At 32.3% G+C, this 26,844-nt stretch overlaps 1 protein-coding gene across 2 annotated transcripts in view; it reads right to left on the reverse strand.

Moving 5' to 3' along the window:
• Nucleotides 1-22,955, reverse strand: part of LOC127734584 (integrator complex subunit 3-like) — a 46,091-nt gene extending 23,136 nt beyond the window's left edge. Inside the window, exons 1-17 of one of the 2 annotated variants that reach the window (XM_052244535.1) lie at nucleotides 22,556-22,955; nucleotides 20,444-20,527; nucleotides 18,873-18,956; nucleotides 17,127-17,240; nucleotides 16,168-16,252; nucleotides 12,933-12,999; nucleotides 10,752-10,893; nucleotides 10,240-10,369; nucleotides 9,545-9,642; nucleotides 8,761-8,808; nucleotides 7,911-8,054; nucleotides 7,628-7,715; nucleotides 7,105-7,184; nucleotides 3,965-4,056; nucleotides 2,206-2,297; nucleotides 1,299-1,445; nucleotides 13-142 (exon numbers count right to left, since the gene is read on the reverse strand). In XM_052244535.1, coding sequence (XP_052100495.1) covers nucleotides 13-142; nucleotides 1,299-1,445; nucleotides 2,206-2,297; nucleotides 3,965-4,056; nucleotides 7,105-7,184; nucleotides 7,628-7,715; nucleotides 7,911-8,054; nucleotides 8,761-8,808; nucleotides 9,545-9,642; nucleotides 10,240-10,369; nucleotides 10,752-10,893; nucleotides 12,933-12,999; nucleotides 16,168-16,252; nucleotides 17,127-17,240; nucleotides 18,873-18,956; nucleotides 20,444-20,527; nucleotides 22,556-22,633 — 1,703 coding nt within the window. In that variant the 5' untranslated portion in view covers nucleotides 22,634-22,955. Of the gene's footprint in view, nucleotides 1-12; nucleotides 143-1,298; nucleotides 1,449-2,205; nucleotides 2,298-3,964; nucleotides 4,057-7,104; nucleotides 7,185-7,627; nucleotides 7,716-7,910; nucleotides 8,055-8,760; nucleotides 8,809-9,544; nucleotides 9,643-10,239; nucleotides 10,370-10,751; nucleotides 10,894-12,932; nucleotides 13,000-16,167; nucleotides 16,253-17,126; nucleotides 17,241-18,872; nucleotides 18,957-20,443; nucleotides 20,528-22,555 lie in introns of both variants that reach the window. The other variant, XM_052244534.1, reaches the window with a different exon arrangement.
• Between the last annotated feature and the right edge of the window lie 3,889 nt (nucleotides 22,956-26,844).

Below are 26,844 nucleotides of genomic sequence, written 5' to 3' on the forward strand. Positions count from 1 at the left end.
TGAGTAACCTACTTTTCATTCATCAATTGTTCAACATATTCCACCAATTCACCATTAAGTTGAGGTAGAAAGTTGTTAATGTCAACAGGTTGATATCTAGTATCCTGGATTGGCTGGAACTTTGTTTCTTCTTTTATTTTACCTACAAATAACAAATAGTATAACTTTTAATATTCTGCTTTCAATCACAAACAAATTCTTAGGAAACACAAAAAAAATATGATAAAGCAACATGAATTGCTGTTGGATTTTTGTATTACTGGGTTGCTGTCAGGATGAAGCATACCTATCATCTTTTATTTACGATTTAGGATTCAGTCTGTATTACTGGACATACCATCTTATTTTCACATAGTAAGGCTGACTACACATAATAAGATTATTTATTATAAGATGTTTACAATGTATATCTATTTTCCATCTCTTAATGCCAGGCCATGATTATAACAAAAATTAACTTCTAACTATCTACAGTATATCACAAATAATAAACACGGGAATAATCTTTCTTGGATTATTCTCTTCAACACTAAAGGCAGGTTTACATTATGTCTTTTATGTTCTCAGTATAAACTTACTATTTGTGAAAAGTATTGATTGTTTGAGAACATGATTATTTGGAATAGTTAAAATGACCAAAAAAAATAAGAAAAACTACTGTTATATGATTGTCTTCAATCACTGGAGGCCGATACATATGACAGATTGTTGTCAGTGTGGTTCTCAATGTAATCATGGTTTTCCTTACTATGAGATTGTTGATGGTTTAGATGTATGAGTTGGGCGTAAATAAACCTAATGGTATACCATCTTCTTCGTCACTAAAGGCAGCTCCATCTGACAGGTTGTTGTCTATATGATTATCTGTGTCCATGGGTTGGGGAATTAATAAGGGGAGGGAGAAAAGTAAGCTAAACAAATCTAATGGTATATCATCTTCTTCGTCACTAAAGGCAGCTCCATCTGACAGGTTGTTGTCTATATGATTATCTGTGTCCATGGGTTGGGAATTAATAAGGGGAGGGAGAAAAGTACGCTAAACAAACCTAATGGTATATCATCTTCTTTGTCACTAAAGGCAGCTCCATCTGACAGGTTGTTGTCTATATGATTATCTGTGTCCATGGGTTGGGGAATTAATAAGGGGAGGGAGAAAAGTAAGCTAAACAAACCTAATGGTATATCATCTTCTTCGTCACTAAAGGCAGCTCCATCTGACAGGTTGTTGTCTATATGATTATCTGTGTCCATGGGTTGGGGAATTAATAAGGGGAGGGAGAAAAGTAAGCTAAACAAACCTAATGGTATATCATCTTCTTCGTCACTAAAGGCAGCTCCATCTGACAGGTTGTTATCTATATGATTATCTGTGTCCATCATTGAGTCCAACATTGATGCCATAGAAACCATTGGCTCTTTGTTATTTGTAGGTTCATCTTTAGCTACTGCTAATACACATTAAATAAAAATCATCAAAATTAAATTTCAAACAATGTATTAAAATTAGTTTTTTCATAGTGGCATCTCCAGCAAGGTTGATCAAAGATAATTTTCTAATATAAAGATAATAGAAAGGATTCCATTTTTTTCCCTTGACGAAGCAATATATGGTGTTTGAAGAAGATTGTATTCAAGACAAGAACTCTAGATGACTTCATGCTTTAGTCTCAGAAGTCATATAGTAAATTGACCTTTGAAACACAACCTTAGAATTTAAAAGATTTCAATCTGGCTAAAGCTGTAGATTAAAAAATGAATACAAGACTTGGCTTAAATAGTGACAATAAAAGCATATAAACAGACTGACAGGCATATATGTTTATTATATACCTGTGCAACAATCTTGAGACATTTCAATTACAGAAAGTAGTCATCTACTATTTTTTTTTTGTATCCTTAATGCATTAGTTTCATTCTCCTCTCTAACAATGTACTTAATCAAGATGTGTAATATTGAAAGGGGCAACAATAACATACTACTCATTAGAAAAACAACTTTACCTTTATAAAAATAAGAAGATGTGGTATGATTGCCAATGAGACAACTCTCCACCAGAGACCAAAGGATAATAGAAGTTAACAACTTTATATCATTAATAACTTGAATATATTTTTAAAAATGTAGCTATTTGTTAAAATAGCTACTTTTTTTTTAAATGAACATATCTAGTTATATTAACTTTACATTAACAGATTATGTCATACCTTCTTGTGAACAGAATTCAGTAAAGTTTTCACGAATCAACATCCTCAAATCTCTGTCCAGCTTACTGTTTTCTAATAATGGTTCAAGAGCTCTGCGAAAAAAAAACTTAATCTCTATTTTTTTTTAAGCAAATGTTTACCATCAGATGTTATCACTGTATAGAATCACTACCAGATAAAGGTAACCCCGAAGGAGTGGAGAAAACAAATGTGAAATCAGGCAAGGTCAAATTCTTCTTATTTTCATTATATTCTATGTTTTGCTGACAAATAAAGTTTTGTGATACTGATTCCTAATAATGTAGCTACTATTTAGGGCCGATTATGATCTTTAATTTGCCTTCTCTCTCTTCAAACCTTCAGAATTGGATCGGGTGGTTTCTGATCAAAGAAGCATGTGACAAGTTCAAACTTGTTAAAACACATTTATCCTTCAACTATTCATTTGACATTGTTGTAGAATAAAGTTATATCATATTTAAGCTTGAATTTCGAAAATTACTGTTGTTTTCACAGAGAAATTCATGTCAACAAAGCGGCAAATAGTTGTTTACTGTACGGAGAATAGAATAAATAATTTTTGCTATCATTGTTTCTTTGCCTCTGGGGTATCTATATCCAGTATTGATGCTTCACAGTGGTTACACACAAGAAATAAATAAATGAGGAATGTGTCCATGGGACACTGTCCATGGGACACAGATGATGCCCCCGCTTGCATATAACGTTAAAAAGGGACATAACCCAAGAACAGTAAAAATGACGCAACCAAAATTAGAACTTGATCTGTGGTTATTAGCATTGTGCATAAGTTTCATAACATTTGGTTAAGGCAAACTAAAGAGAACAGAAACAGAAACGATTTTTCCATTTGTGAAGGGGCATAACTCTAGAACGGTAAAAGTGACGCCACCAAAGTTAGAACTTGATCTGTGTTTTGTGGTAATAAGCATTGTGTATAAGTTTCATAACATTTGATTGAGGCAAACTAAAGTTAGAGAACGGAAATGAAAAATTCAGCAATTTTTCCATTTGTAAAGGGGCATAACTCTAGAATGGTAAAAGTGACGCCACTAAAAATCAAACTTGATCTGTGTTTTGCGGTAATATGCATTGTATATAAGTTTCATAGCATTTGGTTGAGCGACATAAAGTTAGAGAACGGAAACCAATTTTGGGACGTACAGATGTACAAGGATAAACCTTAATGCCCCCTCCACCACGGCGGGGGAATAAAAATCATACACAAATCTGTAAAGAATTATTTTCATTTTCATTTTTCATATCAGTTGATAATAAATGGAAAATGCTTTAATGTAAAGGACTTTAAACAAACAGAGTTATGAGAACAAGCTCTACCAGTGATTATGTATTTCTAATTTTTTCTGTCACGTCATCAGGCATGGTCGCCTTTTTTCATGCTGTCACAATAGGAAATTCAGAGGAACGCAAGTAAATTCGACGTCATAATTGGATTTTAGCCAATGAAGAACTGAGATCAAACGAACCACACATTGATTAAATTTTTTTATACAATGGGTGCAGAAAGGGATAAATTGAAAAAGAATTAGAGAAATATAATTATTCAATTTTAATTTTTCATAGACCATTTATCAGTATCTGGATATTCATGGAAAAAATACAGAAGTGACATCTTACTTTATATTGTTATGCATTCCAATTCTAATGATACACAAGATAATACACTTATATCAGGCAAAACTAAGTACATACATGTTTTTACAAATACAATACTTACGGTAGAACTCTTTTATCCAGAATAACTCTGAAAGCTGTGTATATTCCTAATTTGACTTGAGCACTTAATGGGAGACTGAAATTGGTTAAAATCTGAAGAAGAAAAAAACAACAAATATTATTCATTGCTAGATATAAAAAAGTACAAAGTAGATGTGTTTTGACTGTTTGGTTTGTTGATTTGCTGTCTCATTGACCTTTATCCCACATCTTTTCATTCTTATTATCCAAAATGCTTTGCTGTCTATTCAGTATTGCTGTAAGGAAGTGATTTGACATTTCATCCTATTTAATTGTGTTAAAAAATTTCTTTGGCATCAAAATTGGAAGTGCTACATTAATTTAACACAAGAAACATATAGATTCTACAACTGCATCGAGTGTGATACGATATTTATCCACTCGAGACAGTTAAATTTTCAAATTTAAAACGCGAGGCTCGCAGAGCGTTTTAAATATTTAAAATTTTACTGTCGAGAGTGGATAAATATCGTAATACACGAGATTTGGTGTTAGAATCTGTTTCTCTAATGATTTTCAAACAATATGCAGGCAAACTTATTCCGTCTTTTCGAATGATCTGTAAAAAGGTGTGTTCTTTCTATGTGACGTCATCAGGCATGGTCGTCTTTTTTCATGCTGTCACAATAGGAAATTCAGAGGAACGCAAGTAAATTCGACGTCATAATCGGATTTTAGCCAATGAAGAACTGAGATCAAACAAACCACACGTTGATTAAATTTTTTTATACAATGGGTGCAGAAAGGGATAAATTGACAAAGAATTAGAGAAATATAATTATTCAATTTTAATTTTTCATAGACCATTTATCAGTATCTGGATATTCATTTGATTTTAATTGTACATTTGTCATCTTAAACTCAAGCATTAAGATAACCATCTGATTTTCTGAAGCTTGTCATTTATTTGTTGTACAATATAATGAAAGAAACTTTAGTGAGCTAGCTCACATACCCCACCCCATCTATAATTATTGCAAACCAAATGATATTTTTTCACAGATTCACTTGAAAGTTACCTGTCGATTTAAACTTTTGTAAGTTCTTTTGTCCCATCTAATAAATACAATAGCTATTATTCTCTGTGTAGTTTATTCAATGGGACCTTTAAATTTCTTCCAAAAGAAATTTATCACTCACTGATTAATTTACCTGAACAAAAAATTTAACTTTCAATGATGAAAATACATGTACCAATACCAAATAAGGACTCACAAAACTGCATGTGATGTTATATTTATTCAATAGCACAAATACATTTTCAATTTGTTCAATATAAACACTGATTCAAAAATTTCTGATCAAATTTTTAATATTTTACCTATTAAAATTTGCTTTTTTTGGTGTGTTTGACAAATAAAAAATAGAAAATGATGATGTTTAAATTAAGGCCTTCATGTATTCTATAACTGAACAACCACAAAAAACATGCAAATTCATTGGAACAATACTAAAATTTTGTCAGAAATAAACTTTTTATAATTGAATCAGTGTTTATATTGAACAGATTGAAAATATATTATTGATATTGAATAAATACAACATCACATGCAGTTTTCTGAGTTTTATACATGTATTTCAATCAACAAAGAAGATAATGTTTTGGTCAGGTTAATTAATCAATGAGTGATAGATTTCTCCTAGAAGAAATTTAAAGGTCCCAGTGAATAAACTACACAGAGAACAATAGCTATTGTATTTATTCAATGGGACAATAGAAGAGACAAAAGTTTAAAACGACAGGTAACTTTCAAGTGAATCTGTGGAAAAGTATCATTTGATTCGCAATAATAAGGGATATTGTTACAAGTCAAAGTCTTGAAAAAAGTGTACCTCATATCCAATTTTTGTGAGTATTAAACTCATACAAGGTTTCGATGAGCCAAAACAATCACACAAACTTGAAAATGAACTGAAAAGAAATGTAAGTGCTATTCCTGTGACAAGAATCAATATCATGAGCATGTTCCCCTCCAGAAAAAAACTAATTACCCAGTTAATATTTTTCTGATTTTCAAACTCATCAGAGGTTTTGATGAGTGGAAACTTCCAAACAAATTCGAAGCAGATCTGAATAAAAAATGAAGGCACCATCCTATGACAAGAATTAAAATGGAATATTTTTAAGCCCCAATCCCGAAAATAGGTTACCATTTCAGATTTTTTTATTATCAAACTCGTCTATGTTTAATGAGTTGAACATTCATTTAACAAAGCCAGAAATATATTCAGATCACTAAACAATGTATGGAAATCATCACAGTACAGTAACACAACGAAATTGTTGAGGGTATAATGTTTTCCTTTGTCCATCGGTCTGTCATCCTCTTCACATTTAAATGAATGTTCAACTCATTAAACATATAGATGAGTTTGATAATAAAAAAATCTGAAATGGTAACCTATTTTCGGGATTGGGGGTTCATGATGTCATTTCCTGCACTTCCATCGTTTCTTATTGTACTTCCCAGGTATGTAAATGTTTCTGTGATGGGAAGATCTTTTCCATCTACTAGGATAGGAGTTGGGTTAGTGATGTTAAGGGTCATGACTTCTGTTTTCGTTTGGCTGATTTTAAGTCCAACTTGACTGGCAAAATCACAGTACAGTAAGCGGACCAAACTAAAACTGTACCAGAGTTGTGTATTATCTACTCTGTTATACGGATCAGAATGCTGGAGGATGACAGAAATCGATCTAAACAAACTGTCAGTTTTTCATACCAAAAGCTTAAGAAGAATCCTGCACATTTTCTGGCCAAACAAAATATCCAATAAAGACCTTCTAAGACAGTGTAATCAAGATAGCATGGGTACAATATTAATGAGAAGGCGTTGGAAATGGATTGGGCATGTGATTAGAAGAGATAGAAATTCCATCACTAGAACAGCCTAACATTGGACTCCAGAAGGAAGGGGTAAGCGAGGATGACCAAAAAACACATGGAGATATACTGTAGAAGGAGAACTGAAGACCATGAATAACACATGGGGAACAGTAGAAAAGATGGCCAAAGACAGACAGAAATTGAGAACCTTTGTTGCTGCCCTACATGCCAATGGCATACCAGGCAGTAAGTAAGTAATTTCGTTGTGTGGGGTATAATAATATGTCGCTTACCCTACACAGAAAATCTAATAATGTTGCAGTAATGGCAGGATGGGGTCGGATGGAATGGTACATCACTAAAATGGCAGGTTCTATATAAGTAAAATAAAATCATTTATGTTACATTGAAGAAAACATATAACTGCTAAAAATAACAAACAATATCCACTCATATTTTTACTTTAACTGCTGCACAAAATTAATGCATCAATTTCTCCTGGTAACTCTTTTAGAATAAGGAATTTCAACCAAAAGCAATTTTTTCTTCCTAGTATTTATAACGTTTCTGTTCTATTGTTTGAACTATTAATCTCTGTTAAAGAATTGGAATTTATATTTGATCAAAATGAATAAAACATTTCAAGTGTGCTATTAAACATGTAACAGTTAATAACTACTGTTCAAAACTATAAAAAGTCACAAAATTATTGTGTTTCTGAAGAAATATCTTAAATTGATTTCTAATCAATAAATATTTTATAAGAGATGGTGCATTTAACAGAACCAAGAGAGGCACTGAGTATATTTTACTTACCAATATTCATAATACTGTCCCTTTCAGGATCAAAGAACAACCAGTCATAAAACAGAGCCAGTTTGGCATTAGTGGCGGCTACGTTAGACTGTCAAAATAAAAATATAAAGATCACTTAAAACATCATCTATTTTTCAGATCCTCAATTCAGCAACTAAGAAAGCTTGTTGAAATAAACAGATTAAACTGTAAATTAATCTGCTCATGTATAAATTAAAATATGAATGCAGTTCTTTGAGAAAACTTGATATCCTATCAAAGCATAAATCTACTATATACATACCGTGCAGGTTGTTAGTAACCAGCCAATCACAGCCCATCGTGGGATAATATCTGAACACAGTAATTCATTTGGTGGGTGAAATACAGCACAGATATAGCGTATCAAATCACAACGAAGTGACTGGCTCTCTGGTGTTGACAGGTACTGTTTAATTATAAAGAATTAATCAAATGTTATAGTTTTATTGTTAAGTCAGGAATTTCTCTCTAAAAATGTTTACTGTAATTACATGGAACATTAATGTATGTATACAATTTTGAATTTCGTAGTAAAATAGGTGACCACTAACAGCATTGGACAATGCTTAAAAGATTTAGAATAATAAGAGAAAATATTTTGACAGGTTTTACTGTAATTTTACTCGGTTTTATTAAGATTTGTTTCTATATCTAGTAAAATACATATAGTACAGCATATAAAGTTCAACCAAAACAATTAACTGAGCATCTATCATGAGGATAACACACAGCAAGAGCTTAAATCATTTGACTTTTTCAATTGAAGTTAACTAATGATAATAAAACTTTTGCAATCCCTAAGCTAATATCTGAAAACTAGAATATATATAACACATCATACAAATTTATCTTAAATATTTTTTTTAAATAGGAAAAAGTAAAATAACATAAATATAGAACTCCAAGGAAAATTATAAATGGAAAGTCCCTTATCAAATGACAAAATCAAAAGCTCAACACATCAAACGAATGGAAAACAACTGTCATAGTACTGACTTGGTACAGGCATTTCCCTATGTAGAAAATGGTGGATTAAACCTGGTTTTATAGCTAGCTAAACCTCTCACTTGTATGACAGTCACATAAAATTCCATTATATTAAATACATTTACCTGTCTCTGAAACCAGTCTTGATATCTTTTCTGCTGGCCAAATTTGACCTACAACAACAAATAAACAATTAAATATATTAATGAATAAATAAACAATACTATTCGAGTCCAAATTAAATTAAAATTGTCCACTAAATAAGACTATTACCTCCATATGCAATTTTAGAGAAAGCAAAATAACATTTGACATTAATCAGACATTTACAAAATTGTTTAGTTGTGACTTGGATCTTCCAATATGAATTCAGGTCATGAGCAATAATTGTGTTAACTTTTAACATGCAATCATCCAAAGAGTTAGAACAAAGACAATAACAAAACAGGATATCAACACATTAACATGATGTATCCTAGAATTTCTGGAAATGACCTAAGGTGAATGAAAAATTTTCCATGAATGTAATGGCTATGAACTTAAAACTGATGCTACAACCTTCAGTCAAATTAATGACATACCCTTTGCAACATGATATTTAACTTGGATCAAAGTATTGATTACAATGATATGGCTTGAATACTAATTGTTTACATGTTTACTGTGACCTTCTCTACAAGATATAAACGTTAGTCACATCTGTTGAATGTCCTGACATACCTGAATGTCAAGGGTATTAATTGAGGTACAATTTGTGTAAAATCTAGTACTGCAAAGTTATAGACTAATAAACTAACATGGCTGTACCAGGTTCTGAAGACATCTTGATATTACTTTTGTGGTTATTACATAATATTTATTATGGTAAAATGTAACATGTAAAGTATGTCAATAAAATTATGAACAAACCTTGGTTATGAGAAAGACTAATTTGTTTTCCATGTCAGGGGTCAGTCGGCTTATCAAATACTTCTTTGAAGTTCGCATCATCATCAACTGTGTTAATCCTGTAAGAAATTAATTACTTTTTTTTATATAAACTGCATTGTTTTTATAAAAAAAAAAGACTCTAACGTTGAGATGGTGTACATCAATGTCACATTTGTCTGCCATTACAACAATATGTTTTCATGGAAAAATATTAATGTGATAAGAGAAGATATTTGATGTTCTAGATTGAAAATTATTATCACAATTTTAGTAAATTTGCATGAAATACTTACTTGGAACTAACATCAATCAGTCTCACGACATCATTCAGTAATTAAGAAAAAATTCTATCAAATGGATAAAGTCAAGTAGTGTACAATAAGTGTATTAAGAAACCAACAATCAATGCAGAAAACAGAACACAAAGTGCATGAATCATCCTTTTTTATTCTGTAATGTATTTGTATTGTGGTGGATAGTTGTCTCTTGGCAATCATACCACATATCCTCATTTTTATATTTATAGATTTTGTAGGTAAATTTGCATATTTTCATGGCATTTTAAATGGCTTCCAAGTAAGAGTTAAATATTTGAAGGAAATTTTTATTATCAAAGTTAAACTAGTTGTTCCTAATTCTTAATTTAGCTGATTTTTCTCCTTCAGTAAACTGACCTGTAAAATGTGGACTTATTGATGTTGGATTACTTAACATATCTTTCCACAGGCTCTCAACTTCTGGTATCCTAGCAACATACTGTAGTAATCTAACTAAATCTCGACCAATCACAGCACAGTCTGTCCACTATAAAACAGAAATGTTCATTTAATATTTATAAAGAGTATTGAACTATCTGTGAGAGAAGACATTTCTAACTTGTTAAATTGTTTCAGATCCATTTGTGTCAATTCATAAAATATGTTGACAATAACAATGAAACCTTAACAACCATAAAATCCTCAAATGTTGTATCTCATTCTCTTTGAAAATGTTTAAATGTAAGCTGTATATTTTTCTTAATGATTGTAATCACTAAGGTCACCTGAATTAAGGTAAAGAAAAACTTCACATAGAAAAGTTATTTCCCCTTGAAAATCTCTGTGCTGTGATGAAATTATGAACCCTTTATGTTGTGACAATTTAATCATTTTTAACAAATAACTATCATTTACATATTTTGTATTACCTTTTCCCTGAGTAATGATACACACAGATCTACTTCTCTCTTCCTCAGATTGACCAACATGTGTGCTGTATGATCCATAGTCAGTCTCAGATACGTATAGACCACCATGGAACACAACTGTGGAAATTTATCTAACCATGTTCTATAAATAGATGAACATGCTTAATGTAAATATCAAACCATGTTCTATAAATAGATGTACATGCTAAATGTAAATATCAGTCTTATATACACTTTATTGATTCCTTTATCATAAGTTACTTTAAATGTGTTAAGGTTAAAGACAAAGTCTTGCTAAGGGATGTATTGATCTTACTGTAAGGTGTGATCAATTGCTTGTTGCATGCTTAATATCCAGAGGCAATTATGTGACGGCTGCATATTCAGGACGAGAAAGAAACTATTGACAACTAGACATCATTGAGATGGGAGCCATCTCTGTGGGCCCCGCTGTGAATAACGTGTGGTAAAAAATTTGTATCTTTACCATACGACATGGGGTTGTCATCTGAAACCAAAGTTTTTGACACACCCTCTGGTGTTGGTTAATATACATGTCAAATATAAACTTTGAAATCATAAAGGTTCTCAAGATATAGAGCGGACACGATCTTTACCAAAGGACACGGGGTTGTCAACTGAAACCAAAGTTTTTGACCTTGACCTTTGACCTAGGTAGTTGTACAAACATTATTACAGGGTGTGTTGGTTAATATACATGTCAAGTATGAAGTATGAAATCATAACGGTTCTCTAGATATACAGCGGACACAATTTGTTACGGACGGACGGACAGACAGATGGACAGACAGATGGACAGACTGATCACTATAGAGCGAACTGCCATTCGGCGGGGCCCTAATTAATACTATAGGTAGATTCTGCAAGGTGGGACAATAGGGATGAAGGTTGGGAAATTTGGACAGCACCTGGAAAATAATGATATGTTGAATAGGGGCAAATAGTTTGCCTTGCAAAAGGCCACCTTCAGATCCATCACAGAGTTGTTGCAGGATTTTTCAACATGCAAAGAGTGTGGCACTTTCTTGACACAAGGCAAGGGATTCAGTGATCCAATTCTAACTGGAAAGTCTGTGAACTTATACATCCTTCACAGCTAAGCAGCGCCCTACTTTGGCAAGGATTTTAATGCTGGTCAGAAAAAGACCCAGTTGACCATATTTTTATACTCCAGCTATAAGGTATGAGCTTTTCTTATCATCGCTGAAGACCATCCAACAACCTTCACAATGAGGAAAGCAATCAAAGAGTTGTTTCTTAAAATATTGGTTATTTCCATGTATTTCTCTTTAAATTTAATCGTAAGGCATCTATTTCATTTTCTATCTTTACAAATTAGTTGATGTCAAATCAACAGTTGTGGACAAATATATCTCAGATGTATTTAAAATTAACATAAAAGGTCTACAGATCTTACTTATCACAATCTTTTTGTAAGTGAGTATAAGACCAATGGTCAACAGTAGATATGTTAGATTATAAGTGTTCATAAAAAAAACTTTGAATTTGCATCTAGCATTTGTTTTTTTTTCTTCATCTTTTTCATCATGCTCAACTTTCCAAAAATAGTGTGTTGCCTTGCTGCTTCGAACTTATATGAGCAGAAATGGAAAAGTCCACGTTTTCGCACCATTTTATGTCCTGAAGAAGAATCTGCGCAAGATTTGTTTAATATTGGCACACCATTTTTACAGAGTTGTGGAGTAACAAAATGTGATGTGGACAGCAAAGACACCAGACAACAGAAGTCATTCCTATGTGTTAATACATGTTTCCTGTCAGACATTACAGTAATTCAATAATGGTATATTTCATTCATATATATATCAATATGTTGTGGCATGTTGAATGCTTGATCTACCCAAGAGAAAATATGTGGTTTAATCAGAGAATAACATGACTCCTAAAGTTTCAGACTTGAATTTTCAGTTCATTTTAAGAGTCATGACAATGATAAGAAAAATTCTTGAATCCATGAAACTAAATGAAACTTAACATTTCTGTCCATATTCAGTCTATAAAATAATATATCAGTAATTTAAGAAGCCCTTTTTCTTGAAATTTACAATGTACATTATAGACTTTACTATTAACGGTAATTCTGACAAGATACTAAAGCAGTGTTCAGTCAATATTGTAATACAATATAATACAACTAACCTGTATTCTGCGAAGATATCCAAGACTGCTTCTATCAACCAGATATTCTTTGGTGACACATCACCTCCTGGAATGTATCAACATGTATTAAATGATTTATTTTCAAATGATAGATTTTTTAAGAAACTTTTCTTTAAAAAAAAATACTGATAAAGATATGGCTTAAGGATGTTCGCTCCTCTTGTCTTTGAATTTTTGTCAGATATTCGTAATCCTCTGGTTTTATCCATGAGATGCCATTAAAACAATTTGACCACTAACCTCTACTTTTCTTTTCATAATGTTATTACACATAGTTTAAAAAGCCATAGTTGAAAATCTTATAAAATCCTTTTCAAAAAAGTTTTTGAAAGGAAAAAGGTGTCTGTGCTAAATGTATGATAATTCTAGAGAGAAGCATTTCCTGTTAAATTTTCAATGGCTTATATCTCATAAACAAGGACACTTAATTTTTTTCTGCTACTTTAGTTCCACTATTGAAATACTATCAATTCATAACAATCTTCTAATAAAATGCTCCGCAGGGCGAAGCTTGATACGACCGCAGAGGTCGAACCCTGAACAGTTGGGGCAAGTATGGACACAACATTCAAGCTTGATACAGCTCTGAATTTGGATTGTGATTAAATATTTGACACAGCATAGGTTTCTGACACAGAATGAATGTGGTCTAAGAACTTAAAAATTTTAAATTGGACATTCACCTATTATGGTCCAATATCCAAAATCTAAATACATGGTTAGATTCAGCATATCAAAGAACCCCAAGAATTCAATTTTTGATGAAATCAAACAAAGTTTAATTTTGGACCCTTTTGACCTCAATGTGGACAAAGTTGATAACGGGGCCCAAAAATCAAAAATCTAAATACATGGTTAGATTCAGCATATCAAAGAACCCCATATATTCAATTTTTGTTGAAATCAAACAAAGTTAAATTTTGGACCCCGATTTGGACCAACTTGAAAACTGGGCCCATAATGGAAAAATCTAAATACATGTTTAGATTCAGCATATCAAAGAACCCTAAAAATTCAATTTTTGTTAAAATCAAACTAAGTTTAATTTTGGACCCTTTGGACCTTAATGTAGACCAATTTGAAAACGGAACCAAAAATTGAGAATCTAAATACACGGTTAGATTCGGCATATCAAAGAACCCCAATAATTCAATTTTTGATGAAATCAAACAAAGTTAAATTTTGGACCCTTTGGACCTCAATGTGGACCAATTTAAAAATGGGGCCCAAAATCCAAAAAACTTAATTCACGGTTAGATTCAGCATATTAAAGAACCCCAAGAATTCAAGAATAAAACCCCATTGAAATTGATCAAGAAATAAGCAATTTATACGAAGTATCTTCTTTTGCACAATACTGTGCAATTGAATATTTCTTGCTATTGCGCAATACTGTACAATTGACAATTTCTTGCTATTGCGCAATATTGTGCTATTGGATATTTCTTGCTATTGCGCAATACTGTGCAATTGAAGATTTCTTGCTATTGCGCAATACTGTGCAATTGAAGATTTCTTGCTATTGTGCAATACTGTGCAATTGAAAATTTCTTGCTATTGCACAATACTTATTATATAATAATTTACACATCCTGTTTGGTGTGTATCTCCTACCATATCATTATTATTTGCTTTTAAATATTAATCAGAAATAACCAACTTAAAATGGAAAATTTTAAAAGAAAAAAAAAAGGAAAAAAAAAAAAAAAAAAGAAAAACAAAAAATCCCCCCTCCCAAATTTTTTGAACCCCCTTATGATTCATCACCCCCAAACTCAATACCAGCCTTCCCTTTGTGGTATGGTACCTTGCAGTACAATTTCAGAGAGATCCATACACTTGAACACAAGTTATTGTCTGGAAACTAGAAAAATGCTTATTTTTGGCCCCTTTTTGGCCCCCAATTCCTAAACGTTTCGGGCAATTACCCCCAAACTCAATTCCAACTTTCCCTTTGTGATATGGAACCTTGTAGTACAATTTCAGAAATATCCAAACACTTACACACAAGTTATTGTCATGAAACTAGAAAAATGCTTGTTTTTTGCCCCTTTTTTGGCCCCTAATTCCTAAAATTCTGAGGCAATTACCCCCAAAATCAATTACAGCCTTCCCTTTGTGATATGGAACCTTGTGGTACAATGTCAAAGAGATCCATACACTTACACACAAGTTATTGTCTGGAAGTTACAAAAATGCTTATTTTTGGCCCCTTTTTGGCCCCTAATTCCTTAACTGTTGGTACCATAACCCCCAAAATCAATCCCAACCTTCCTTTCGTGGTATTGAACCTTATGGTAAAATTTCATGGAGATCCATTCACTTAAACTAAAGTTAGAGTGCGAAAACCAATGTGTCTTCGGACGACGCCAGACGACGACGACGCCAACGTCATACCAATATACAACCAATAAAATTTTTTTTAATTTTTACGGTCGTATAAAAAGCTTGTTATTTTGAAATAGAGTAGCAAACTTCCTTAAGCCAGTACTAGTCTATTTAAATTCTTGTTTAATTACCGATACTCATAAAAGCTTCACATATTGCTTGAATACTGTATTGTATTTCAAACAAGCAGTCAGTACACAATAGCATATCACATTGTATGGTTATGTTTTGGAAAATAAAATGGCTATCTTCTGTTCTTGGTTTGCTGTCTCATTGACATGTAGCTCATATCTCTTATTATTCATATAAATGTAGTGCTAATTGATGCTAACTGTGGAATACTTTCCTTTTTCTTTGATTGTTCATAACCAATTTTTATAAGTTTGAAACGGGATGTGTATGTTTTGAATACATGTTAATGAATCATTCAGTACATCTTTCTATAAATGTGATTTGAGAACATAATGACAAGATTTAACCCAATCTGTCTGGTAAGACGAAAACATAATGAAATGATTTAACTTAGCCTGTCTGATATGATTTCATGAACCATTTGTTAGATAAGATAAAACATTCATTTCAACTTCTTCTGCTTGTTTTACAAGACATAATTACATCTCCATCTGCTTGATATAACTTGAACACACTGACATGGTTTATTAGCCATCAGTATGATACGACATGAACAGCCAATGACATGTTCCATCTATCTTTCTGATAGATTTGGACACACAATAGTAATTTTCAACTGTCATCTGCCTGGTAAAACTTGTATAAATGAGATTTTCTACCGGCAATAGAGTTGAACATAAGTGATATACATTACCTGCCATCTGTCTGATTAGACTTGTACACACACTTTCTGCTCCAGTAACTGTATTCTTCACCAATTCTTTGCAAAACCATACAATCTGTTCAATCAAAAACTATGTCAATTGTTTGTGATATTTATATACTACTGGTATTTTACAAGGCTTTTTATCTTTCATCACTGATTAATACTTCTCCTGTTAATCATTTTAACAATCAAGTTGTTTATTTTTCTCAGTTCCTTATTTGTTGAAATTTTATTATGATGTCAAATACCTATGCCATTTCTACAGTTCAGTATTGATATCATGGTGGCAGGAAAAAAGGAACTAATGCAACACAACATTTATCCCCCTACACTGTCCTAAGAAGTTAAACTTTCAAACAATCATAATCAAAATGCCTCATCTATTAAAACTTGAAAAAAACCAGGTTTTTCAAGTGTATAAAATTTTGATGAATTGATAAAATCTATATCAAAATCAGTGCTTCATAATAAACATCAAGCAGTTAAAACCTATATGTTCAACTGTATAATGTAATGATTCTTGCCATTTAATACCAAAATACAAAATGGTGGCTTGACAGAAAACATGTGATCAAAAAGTTAGTAACAATAGGCTGTTTGATACATATTTTGAAGAAGACCAGCCATGAAATAACGGAATGGCTCATCATATTTCAATATCCTTAACATTAGAAAGTGCAGTCTGAAGCGGATTTAAGGGGCCCCTTATGGAGCTTCAGATATGATAAATGCATCAAATTTTTACAAGTATCACTCCTAACATTGGCAGTGGTTCTTGCAAATCTTTTGTAATGGGGGCTAATGACCCATAAAAATTTGCCCTTTCCTGATCACTGACAGAAAATAAATAAAAAAAAACATGTTTTTACTTTTTATCCAAATATTAACCTTTGAATGGTGTTATAATTTTTTGGGGTTTGATATATACTGACAGATTAAAAGTATACCTGTTGTCTTGTTGAGTCTAGTAACTTTAACCATCTTTCAAAGATGAGCTGATTTGTTTTTGTTAAAGCTATGGTCATACCATCTCTGCTAAGCAGGGTTAAATCTCTGTAGCTCTACAAAAATGAATTGTACCAATGTCAAAGCATGATATATTTGTGTGAAGATGATAAAATAAAGTTTGTTAAGACTTTGTATCAGTAGATTATAATGAAAATTTGTATAAGCAATGATGATGTGCAGTGTATTAAATTGATAAGCTTAAACTAAATAGCCAAACTTTATAAGGTCAGTTTTGCCAAACAGTTACCAAGGAAATACTAATAATTAAATGTTTCAGAAAATTCTCTACATATAATCCAGGAGATATAACATATCTATACTAGGACCATGTGAATTAATAAAATATCCTCAAGTTTAAAGCAGGGTTTTCAACAACAACAAAAATAGGCTGACATTTTTTCCCAATGCCTTAAGCTTTTATAGCTTTTTTTTTACATTTTTTAATATTTATATGAATTTCAGCCAATCAATAATACTATATCTGTCCATTAACAGAGAGAATTTTGCCACAAGACTTAAAATGATTGTGTTGAACTTTAAAACATGTGAACTGGAAGTAACCATTGGTATTTCCATCATTATTGCATAATACACTTAGCAGAAAACTCTTTTTAAAAATACATTTTTATCTAATACTACTGATAATGTAGATGCTGACTTTTCAGTGATATATAACTCTGAACAAAGACAGAATATGTAAAAATTCTATACATTTTTATCCAATATACAAAATATTTATTCAACGTTTAGTAGTAACTTAATATCCCCAATCCTTACAAAAAACTCCAGGAAAAACATTGACTCTATTTCCAATTCATTTTCATATATGCCATTTCTAGGGCATGGAAATACAGTTCTATGATAGATATTTACAAAGAGACAGTTCAAATTTTATCTCATTGGTCATTTGGTCATACTCAAAAAGGGGGGAGCTCTTTAAATATCTTGTCTTGATAATTAAACGCAGTGTAGTAGTAATGTCTCTTATAGTTTTCTCTTTATAGATATAAGAAGATGTGGTATGAGTGCCAATGAGGCAACTATCCATCCAAGTCAAAATTTAAAAAAGTAAACCATTATAGGTCAGAGTACGGTCTTCAACACGGAGCCTTGCCTCACACCGAACAGTAAGCTATAAAGGGCCCCAAAAATTACTAGTGTAAAACCATTCAAACGGGAAAACCAACGGTCTAATCTATATAAAAAACGAAAAACGAGAAACAGTTATGAACCACATCAACAAACGACAACTACTGAACATCTGATTCCTGACTTAAGACAGGTGCAAACAAATGCAGCGGGTTTAAACGTTTTAATGGTACCAAACCTTCACCCTTTTTCTGAAACAATAGTGTAACATCACAACATAGAAAGACACACTATAAAATATCAACTGAAATAGCTTAACTCACTATCACTTTATTAAAGCATAACTTGAAAATAATCTTAGTTGAAATAAAAATAACAGAGATTTCAATTTTGAAAACCACATATGTATCTGCTCTCTACAATTATGACAATGTTAGGCCTACATGTTCAAGTATTCCAAACATTTGAAAAATGGAAATATTGATTATAAGTTACATTGTCATATTGTATGTTTTTGTACAAATAGAACAAAGTGCAGTTATTTAGGGGGCATTAAGTAATTTCAAACATGATTTAAAAGAGATGAATTAACCTACCCTTGCTGCAGATTTAGGGTCTACTAATATGGAACACCATAATCCAACTTGGACTTCTTCATACTGGAATGATCCTTTGCTGACCTAATTAAATATCATTTAGCATTTTAATTCCCATGAAAAAAAAAATTAAGTATCTCATTAATAACACTTGAAATATCTTCTGAAATAAAACAATGTCATATTTTTCATTTTCATCTATCCTAGAAAATAAATGAATAAAAAAAAAAATACTGTCAGCATAGCAGATTGCTGGTTTTTGGTGTGTTGTACAGTCCAATATTTCAGGTATTGCTTGTTATTAATTATTTTTATACATAATTGTGTATAATAAAACAGACATGTCAGCAAGAGCCCATCTTGCACATTTTTTTTGTGAGGCAACAGAAAACAAATAAATAATACTGATGCAAACATTTTTAGCATTTTTAGCATTAAGTTTTTATCAGTATCAATTTTCATTATTTTCGACACCAGGAATCAATTCAGGATGTGCTCTCTTTGAGTTTTAAGTTTTGTTAAAATCAAGAGACTTAGTATTTTGGCAGCCATTTTTTTAATGGTGGGCGACCTCTAATTTTTGTTCCCCCATATTTGACACCATTATATTAATTTGAATCAGGATTTTATACTAATGTAACACTTTATAGTTGAAATCCTAGATGTTTCTCAAAATTTGTGATTTTTTAACAAAATGTAAGTGAAGTTAATATAATTTTTTTCTCTCAACTTTTGGCATCCTCGATCAATTTTAAAAGAATAACTTATTACCATCGTACCAAATAGAAGTGCTGACAGACATAAAAAGATGTTTCTAAAATTAAGTAATTTTAAACAAAAACTTAGTTTTAATGGCCAAATTCCCTTCACAATATCATTAAAATTAGGTTCTGACATTAGGAACAATTTTGAATAGCATATCATAACCTACATATCCATTTTTGTTTAAATTTAGCCCAAAAGAAATGATCAAAATTTTTGCTTTTTTTTTTTTGAACCAAAGTTTTTTACCACAATTTTGGTCCAAATTATTAAAAAAAAGTAATCAAATGGGCCCTAATAACAATCTCACCATGTAACTCCAATAAAATACTTTTCTAAATTATGAATTAAGTTTCACACTTATAGTACATACAAGGTGGGTATCATAAGGGTCTAAGAGTGATGCGGGATTGGACGATTTTTTTTGTAAGCGTGACACGTGAAAGCCAAATTATTTTGCATGAAAACGGGAAACAAAGTGGGGCGGGACACATGAAATTACAAGCGCCATTATTACAATGATAAGAGGGATACAAGGTGATTCAGCTCACAATAACTCTTGTCAATGTAAAATCACTATGGCACAGACTAGGGAGATTGATGGTATTTTAAAGTGACAACACTAATTACAACTAGTCATATTATACATGTATGAATTTCAACAAGAGAGATCGATGTTTCTGTATTATGACCAACCCTCCACCCCACCCCCACCCCCCTTTTTGCCTCCGTTCACAAAAAAATCAACACTTAAAAAAGAAGAATTGTTTTTTCACTATAAGCACCTAGTGTGTACTGTACATACTTACATGAGTATTCAGTGCATCATTTGCTTCTCTTTCAGATAATCCATTAGTTAGATTAAATATTGTGTTGTAATTTCTTTCAATTTTCTACAAATAAACAGTATAATCAGTAGCATTGTATATGCATGTACAAAGTATATAAAGACTTTACTGCTGTTTCTCGGATATCAGTTAATAATTTAGCATTTAGCTATATGAGTAAGAGCAAATGCTGGTCAACTTTGAGTTACAATAATGTGTCTGGGTTCGGTGATACATGTATGTCTTTTTGCAAACTATTACTTTGCATGTAAAAAATCTGCTTCAGTGTGTAAGTCTAAAACTAAGAAGTGTACATATTCATATCACAATATCATGTTCTGGTTCTGAAATGTGTGTAATATTTGCAACTTGCCATTGGACAATAATTGCCATCCATCAATGAATCAACACCAACAACTTTCCTTTCTGATCTAGGGTTGAGAATTTTTCTGCTATTTCAGTCATTTTCAAAGTTTGCCATTAAGTTTTTTCTGTTCATGCTGTTCAGGTTCATTCCACAGGTTTATCTTGTCAAACATTATATGTGTTGTAAGAAAAAAATCACTTTGCTTAATTTTAATAAACTGTTGACACAAATATGTCTAGCCTTTATGCTATTTTGATAGTGTAATTCAAATGGCTATACTTTAACTTGTAAGCTACATGTATGCAGAACCATGACTGAAGGGGCAGGGCCAAATATCCTTAATCGAAACAGTTAATGCAAATACAACTGCATATTAAATAACATTGACTTAATTATCATAAGCATGTTTGATAAGTGGTTCTTTTTAAACTGACATTAAAGTAAACTTAGCTAAAGTTTCATATTAACTAGACCATGATTGAGGACTTAGGGGTATTTGTATCATACCATCATAAAATATACGAGAAGAACATAACCCGCATCATGCCAACAACTGGTTTTAGAATAAATATGTTTATTTTCGATGCAAAGACCCTATGAGTGAATCAATATAAATTCCAAAAAATGCCATCTTTAATGACCTGACAACTAAGTCGGTTTAAAGGTTTGGTCAGCTTTTGAGTTGATTGATGACATTTTTTGTGCTTTGTATAGAATATTACCATAAAAGATGGGATGTGAAATACCTGAACCTATAAGATGTCTGCACTTTGATTTATATTGACGAATGATGTCATTGTACCGATGATAAAATTTAGTAATAGTTTTGACAAGTTTATGATATCGAAAACCCAGGTGTAATAATTTTAAAGGTAGTACTACAGATTGTTGTGCTACTTGAAAAGTAATCAGAAACAATGAGTGATTGTTAAATATTAAATATTTCATTGTCAAACTGCTAGAAACAAACAAAAAATGCTACCACATACAAGATTCACTGAACTTTTTTTTTTAATTTCACTCGCCGCCCCTCTATTTTTATCCATAAGTCATCATGGTCATCTGGAAAATCTAAAGAACATGTTCTTTGTTTGGCTTTATCAGGTTGTGATGGTAGGATGCCATATATATCAGAGATATTGTATGGAAATTTTTAATACATTTGAGAAACTTAATGTGTATATTTCTATTTCACACTATAGACACTTAGTCAGCCGTAACCGGTTGAGCTAAGGAAGTACTTCTTTAGCTCAGTCGGTTAAAGCACTGCCTTGTAACACAGAGGTCGGGGTTCGAGTCCCGGTGGAGACAATGTGATTTCTCATTAGAATCATGGTCTCCGGTTACAAAAGCTTTGCATCCTTCTGTTGGCAATAGACCTTATCACTATTTGGGAATCTGTGACACTTGAACTATTGACGTCATACAACAATCACATTTCCTTTGTGGCATCAGACATTTTCTATTGTGATGTCAAAATTTTACGGGAACCTTTTTCGTGTCCAGTAATGGTGGACAAATAGCGATAAGGTGTATGCCTAATTTGGTTAAATCCATATTAGATCAATTTAGAGTTCTTTTATATGAATGAGTTACACCCGTCGACCTGAACAATCCACTCTTACTTTGATGTAATAACATTAGCATCCTGACATTTGATTGTTCAGGAAAGTACATAAGTGCGAACGTGGTCTATTCTATATTGGGTGAAATTCTCCCAAACATACCTCACACAATTCATCTTTTGGTTCTATCACTGAAGACTGAACAATTCTCGGTGGTTGTTGTTTATTTAGTGATTCCATTTGCTATAATGTCTCTTATATGACAAAAAGAAAATAACATCTTATTCACAAGTTCATGTGTAAAGGCTCCTATGAAAATGCATTGTCAGGGGAGATAACTCAAATAGTTTTCTTTCAATCACACCGCCATTTTTCGTGCTTCAATTTTTAAATGGTAAATTTACGGCTGTGCAGCAAGAGAGGCAGTATTTGTTTGAATTGTAATTTAAAAAGCAATAAACCAATTTACAATGCTTAAAATGACACAATATTATGCTCTTGAACACCGAAAACAAAGCAAAATTGTTCTGCAAGTTTTTCCTGTGTGATAACCGGAAGTAATCAAGCACTTCATTTCTTACAAGAAAAATAGGTACGTCAATCCCGAAAATAATTGGTTATTTATCATTGTGGTTTTCATTATCTAGCTGTATATCCTTGTAGTGCTTTGGACCGTTGTTGTGTCTTTAGGTTCTCTGGATAAAAATTAAAGCACCCATCATTCATAATTTGTGGGAAATGGATTTTTTTTAACAAACATTTTTTTTTCAACTTAATTTACCATTTTCAATAGAAATAAATCACAAGCACTTGTTTCTATCCATGGGAAGAACCACTATCAACTTATACGTTGATAGTGGATAGAAACAAGTGCCTGTGAAACAAATTACTTTGAGTCCTTACTGAAATAAAAAAAAATCAAGAAATTTAGACTTAAAACATCACTTTTTCTTCAAATACCCCCCCCCCCCCCTTTTTTCCATAAACTGGAATCCGCTTGTATTACGCTACACTCAAACAATGAACTATGAACAAAGTGTAGTAGTCAGCCGAGAACCAGCTTACCCTTCCTAAACACCCAACACAATAGGTGACCCGGCTGAGACTACTATCATACACTGACACAGTTCATAGTAGTACCAGCCGCGGGAATAGTCGGTGCGCGCGCCTTACAAAGATTATTTCATTTTAATCTCTTTTGTCTTTCTTATATTTTGTATTCTGCTTCAATACCATTAAATTTTCAGGATGGTTAGTATGATCTCAGTAAACTAGGCATGTAGGGTAAACAAGGTCTTTATGTGAATAGGTAATAGTCCTACCGTGATGTATGTGTATTTTGCTTTGCGATACATTTGGCTATTAATGGTATCTATTTGTCATATAACATAATTGCCTGACTCAATGAACAGTTTGTTAGTTTTTTACATTCCTAATGCTTAGAGAATCTTTCCATTATATTGTTGATGATCAAGCTTAGCTTAGCTTATATATCGTGACCCGGCTCTTAATCCTTTAAGTTGTTGCTTATTACAAATCCAACTAACGTGGTATATGAATCTGGTTATTTTAATTTAGCCTTAGCAGGTACGCTAAGAACCAAAAGTTCAGACAGGATATTATGTATAACTAAATATTAATATACGTAACTAAGAAGGACCTGAATGAGTTATACATGTTATAAGAACCTTCAATTTTACCGAAATTAATAAATAACCCAGTTTCTATCAAAATTACGACATATTAATTAAAAAAGATGTGGAATTTACTGTTATGAGACAAAACAACAACGACCAAAAAATCTAAGACTTCTACAATTAGTTTGTCAACTTAAAGTTATCAGAATTATTTACTACATAAATTACGCTGCAGTCGTTATAGTCACTGCTATTTGGATGTTACCCACGTTATTGAATAGTCAACCAGCTCACTGCTGAGTGGGCAGTTTCAACACACACTATGAAAGTTGCGATTAAATCAAATGTTCTTCGTTCACGCATCTCTGGAATAACTTTCACTAATTAGTTATCGCCTCGGGTACATGTGATACCGATCGGATGCCTATTTGTTCTTTCTTGCAAAATTCATCTATATAAAATGAATATGTCGTAAAGAAAAGAATATAACCTTGGTTTGCCAATATTAAAATCAAGAAGTACTAAACGAGCCTAAAGCGATGAAATAAAGACTTACATAAGCAGTACATGTCGCACATGATTGTAAAACTTGTTCCGTCAGACAGTAAGATCAATGCTTTACGGCGTCTGTTTCGCCGTTGTGCGGGATGTTTATATGCACACCAACGTTCGGTCGAAATGGGTGCATACATTCCGATACCTCGTGTTTGGAGATTTCCACCAGAGCCCATATGAATGTACAGATATCATACATATACTTTTTACAAGTCATACTCCTAATGTTGTCTTGCCGGTGCCCCTCCCTCCCCTCCCCTTTTCAAAACCCTGATTCCGCATCTGGTCAGGTTCTTTGCACGTAAAGGAACCATATCTACTATAGTCCAAGAAAATTACGGCTTGAGAATCGCAAGGTTCAAATGATTGAAAAATTGTTGTTTTGAAAACACCCAGTGGCAAATATTTCATGCATACTTAATATGAGGACTTATCTAACAAATAGAAAGGTTCTTTTGGGTTGCCAGCGTAAAAGGGTGACACCTATCAGGAAGAGTTATATTTGGTGTTGGCAAAATTGTTCCTTGCAATACGTCACATAATTGCCCTTCAAAAATTTATAGCAGCAAACATTCATTTAACTGCAAAGAGAATGACACTCTCTCGTCACGAGGCATCATATATGAATTATATTCAGTATAGTATAGAGTCGTACTTACATGTATATAGACTCGTACGTGGGTTGAAACAAAATAATGTGTACACGAATGGTCCAAAAAGTTTAATGACTTAAGAATCATACTTTTGACATTATGATTTTCATGTCATTAAACATTTGCAATATTTACTTTATGATTCTCATATCATTAACTTTTGGACTACTCACATTATGATTCTCGTGTTTTTGACTTTTGGACTAAAAGTATTCACATTACGATTCTCATGTCATTAAACTTTTGGACTATTCAATAGTCCAAAAGTTTAATGACATTTTCACTTTAAGATTCTCATGTCATTAACTTTTGGACTATTCACATTATGATTCTCGTGTTTTTGACCTTTAGACTATTTGCATTTACATTATGATTCTGTTGTCATATTCACATTATGACTTGCATTTCATTATCTTTTGGACTATTAACATTATAATTTTCATGTCTTAACTTTTTGGACTATTCACATAATGATTCTCATGTTATTAACTTTTGGACTATTCACATATTGATTCTCATGTCGTTCACTTTTGGACTATTCACATTATGATTCTCATGTCATTAACTTTTGCACTATTCACATAATGATTCTCAAGTCGTTAACTTTTAGCTTATTCACATTATGATTCTCATGTCATTAACTTTTGCACTATTCACATAATGATTCTCAAGTCGTTAACTTTTAGACTATTCACATTATGATTCTCATGTCATTAACTTTTGGACTATTCACATTATGATTATCATGTCATTAAACTTAAAGACTATTCATGTACCGAAAAAGCAGAATAAGTATTAAAGGTACTTCCAATGCTGTAGAAGATGAGACTCATTCTTTTTAGCTCACCTGATCTGAAGGGACAAGTGAGCTTTGCTCATCACTTGGCGTCCGTCGTCCGTCGTCCGTCGTCCGTCGTTAACTCAGAGAACCACTGAATGGAATGAAACCAAACTTTGCATGAATATTCCTTATGAGGTGTTGACGAAGTGTTGTTACTTTGTAGCTGATCCATCACCCAAATGGCCGCCAGCGGGGGACTTCGTTTAACATAGGACCCTATGGACAATACATACAAATGTCTTCTTTTAGAGAACCACTGAATGGAATGAAATCAAACATGGAATGAATGTTCCTTATATGAGGTGCTGACCAAGTGTTGTTACTTTGTAGCTGATCCATCATCCAAGATGGCCGCCAGCGGGGGAGGCTTCGTTTAACATAGGACCCTATGGACAATACATACAAATGTTTTCTTTAAGAGAACCACTAAATGGAATGAAATAAAAAATGGCATGAATGTTCCTTTTGAGGTGCAGATGAAGACCTAAATACATGTATCTTTATATATGGAGATATACTGTAAACTACAAAAATATCAAGAAAAGAAGATCTACACATAAGTCAACATGAGCATAATTGTCAATTGACATCTTGTTGGAGTTATTGTCCTTATACAGTCATTTTCTACAATTTCAATGAATTTATTGGTAATTTCTGTAAACTTTACAAAAATCTTCTGCTTTTGATTAAATTACGGGGCCTCAATCATTATTAGGGTATCTGTTATGATTTTAATTTATTTTTACATGATTTCCAAAACCAAAA

This window comes from Mytilus californianus, unplaced genomic scaffold, assembly GCF_021869535.1.
Source record: "Mytilus californianus isolate M0D057914Y unplaced genomic scaffold, xbMytCali1.0.p SCAF_3, whole genome shotgun sequence".
Classification (NCBI taxonomy): Eukaryota; Metazoa; Mollusca; class Bivalvia; order Mytilida; family Mytilidae; genus Mytilus; species Mytilus californianus.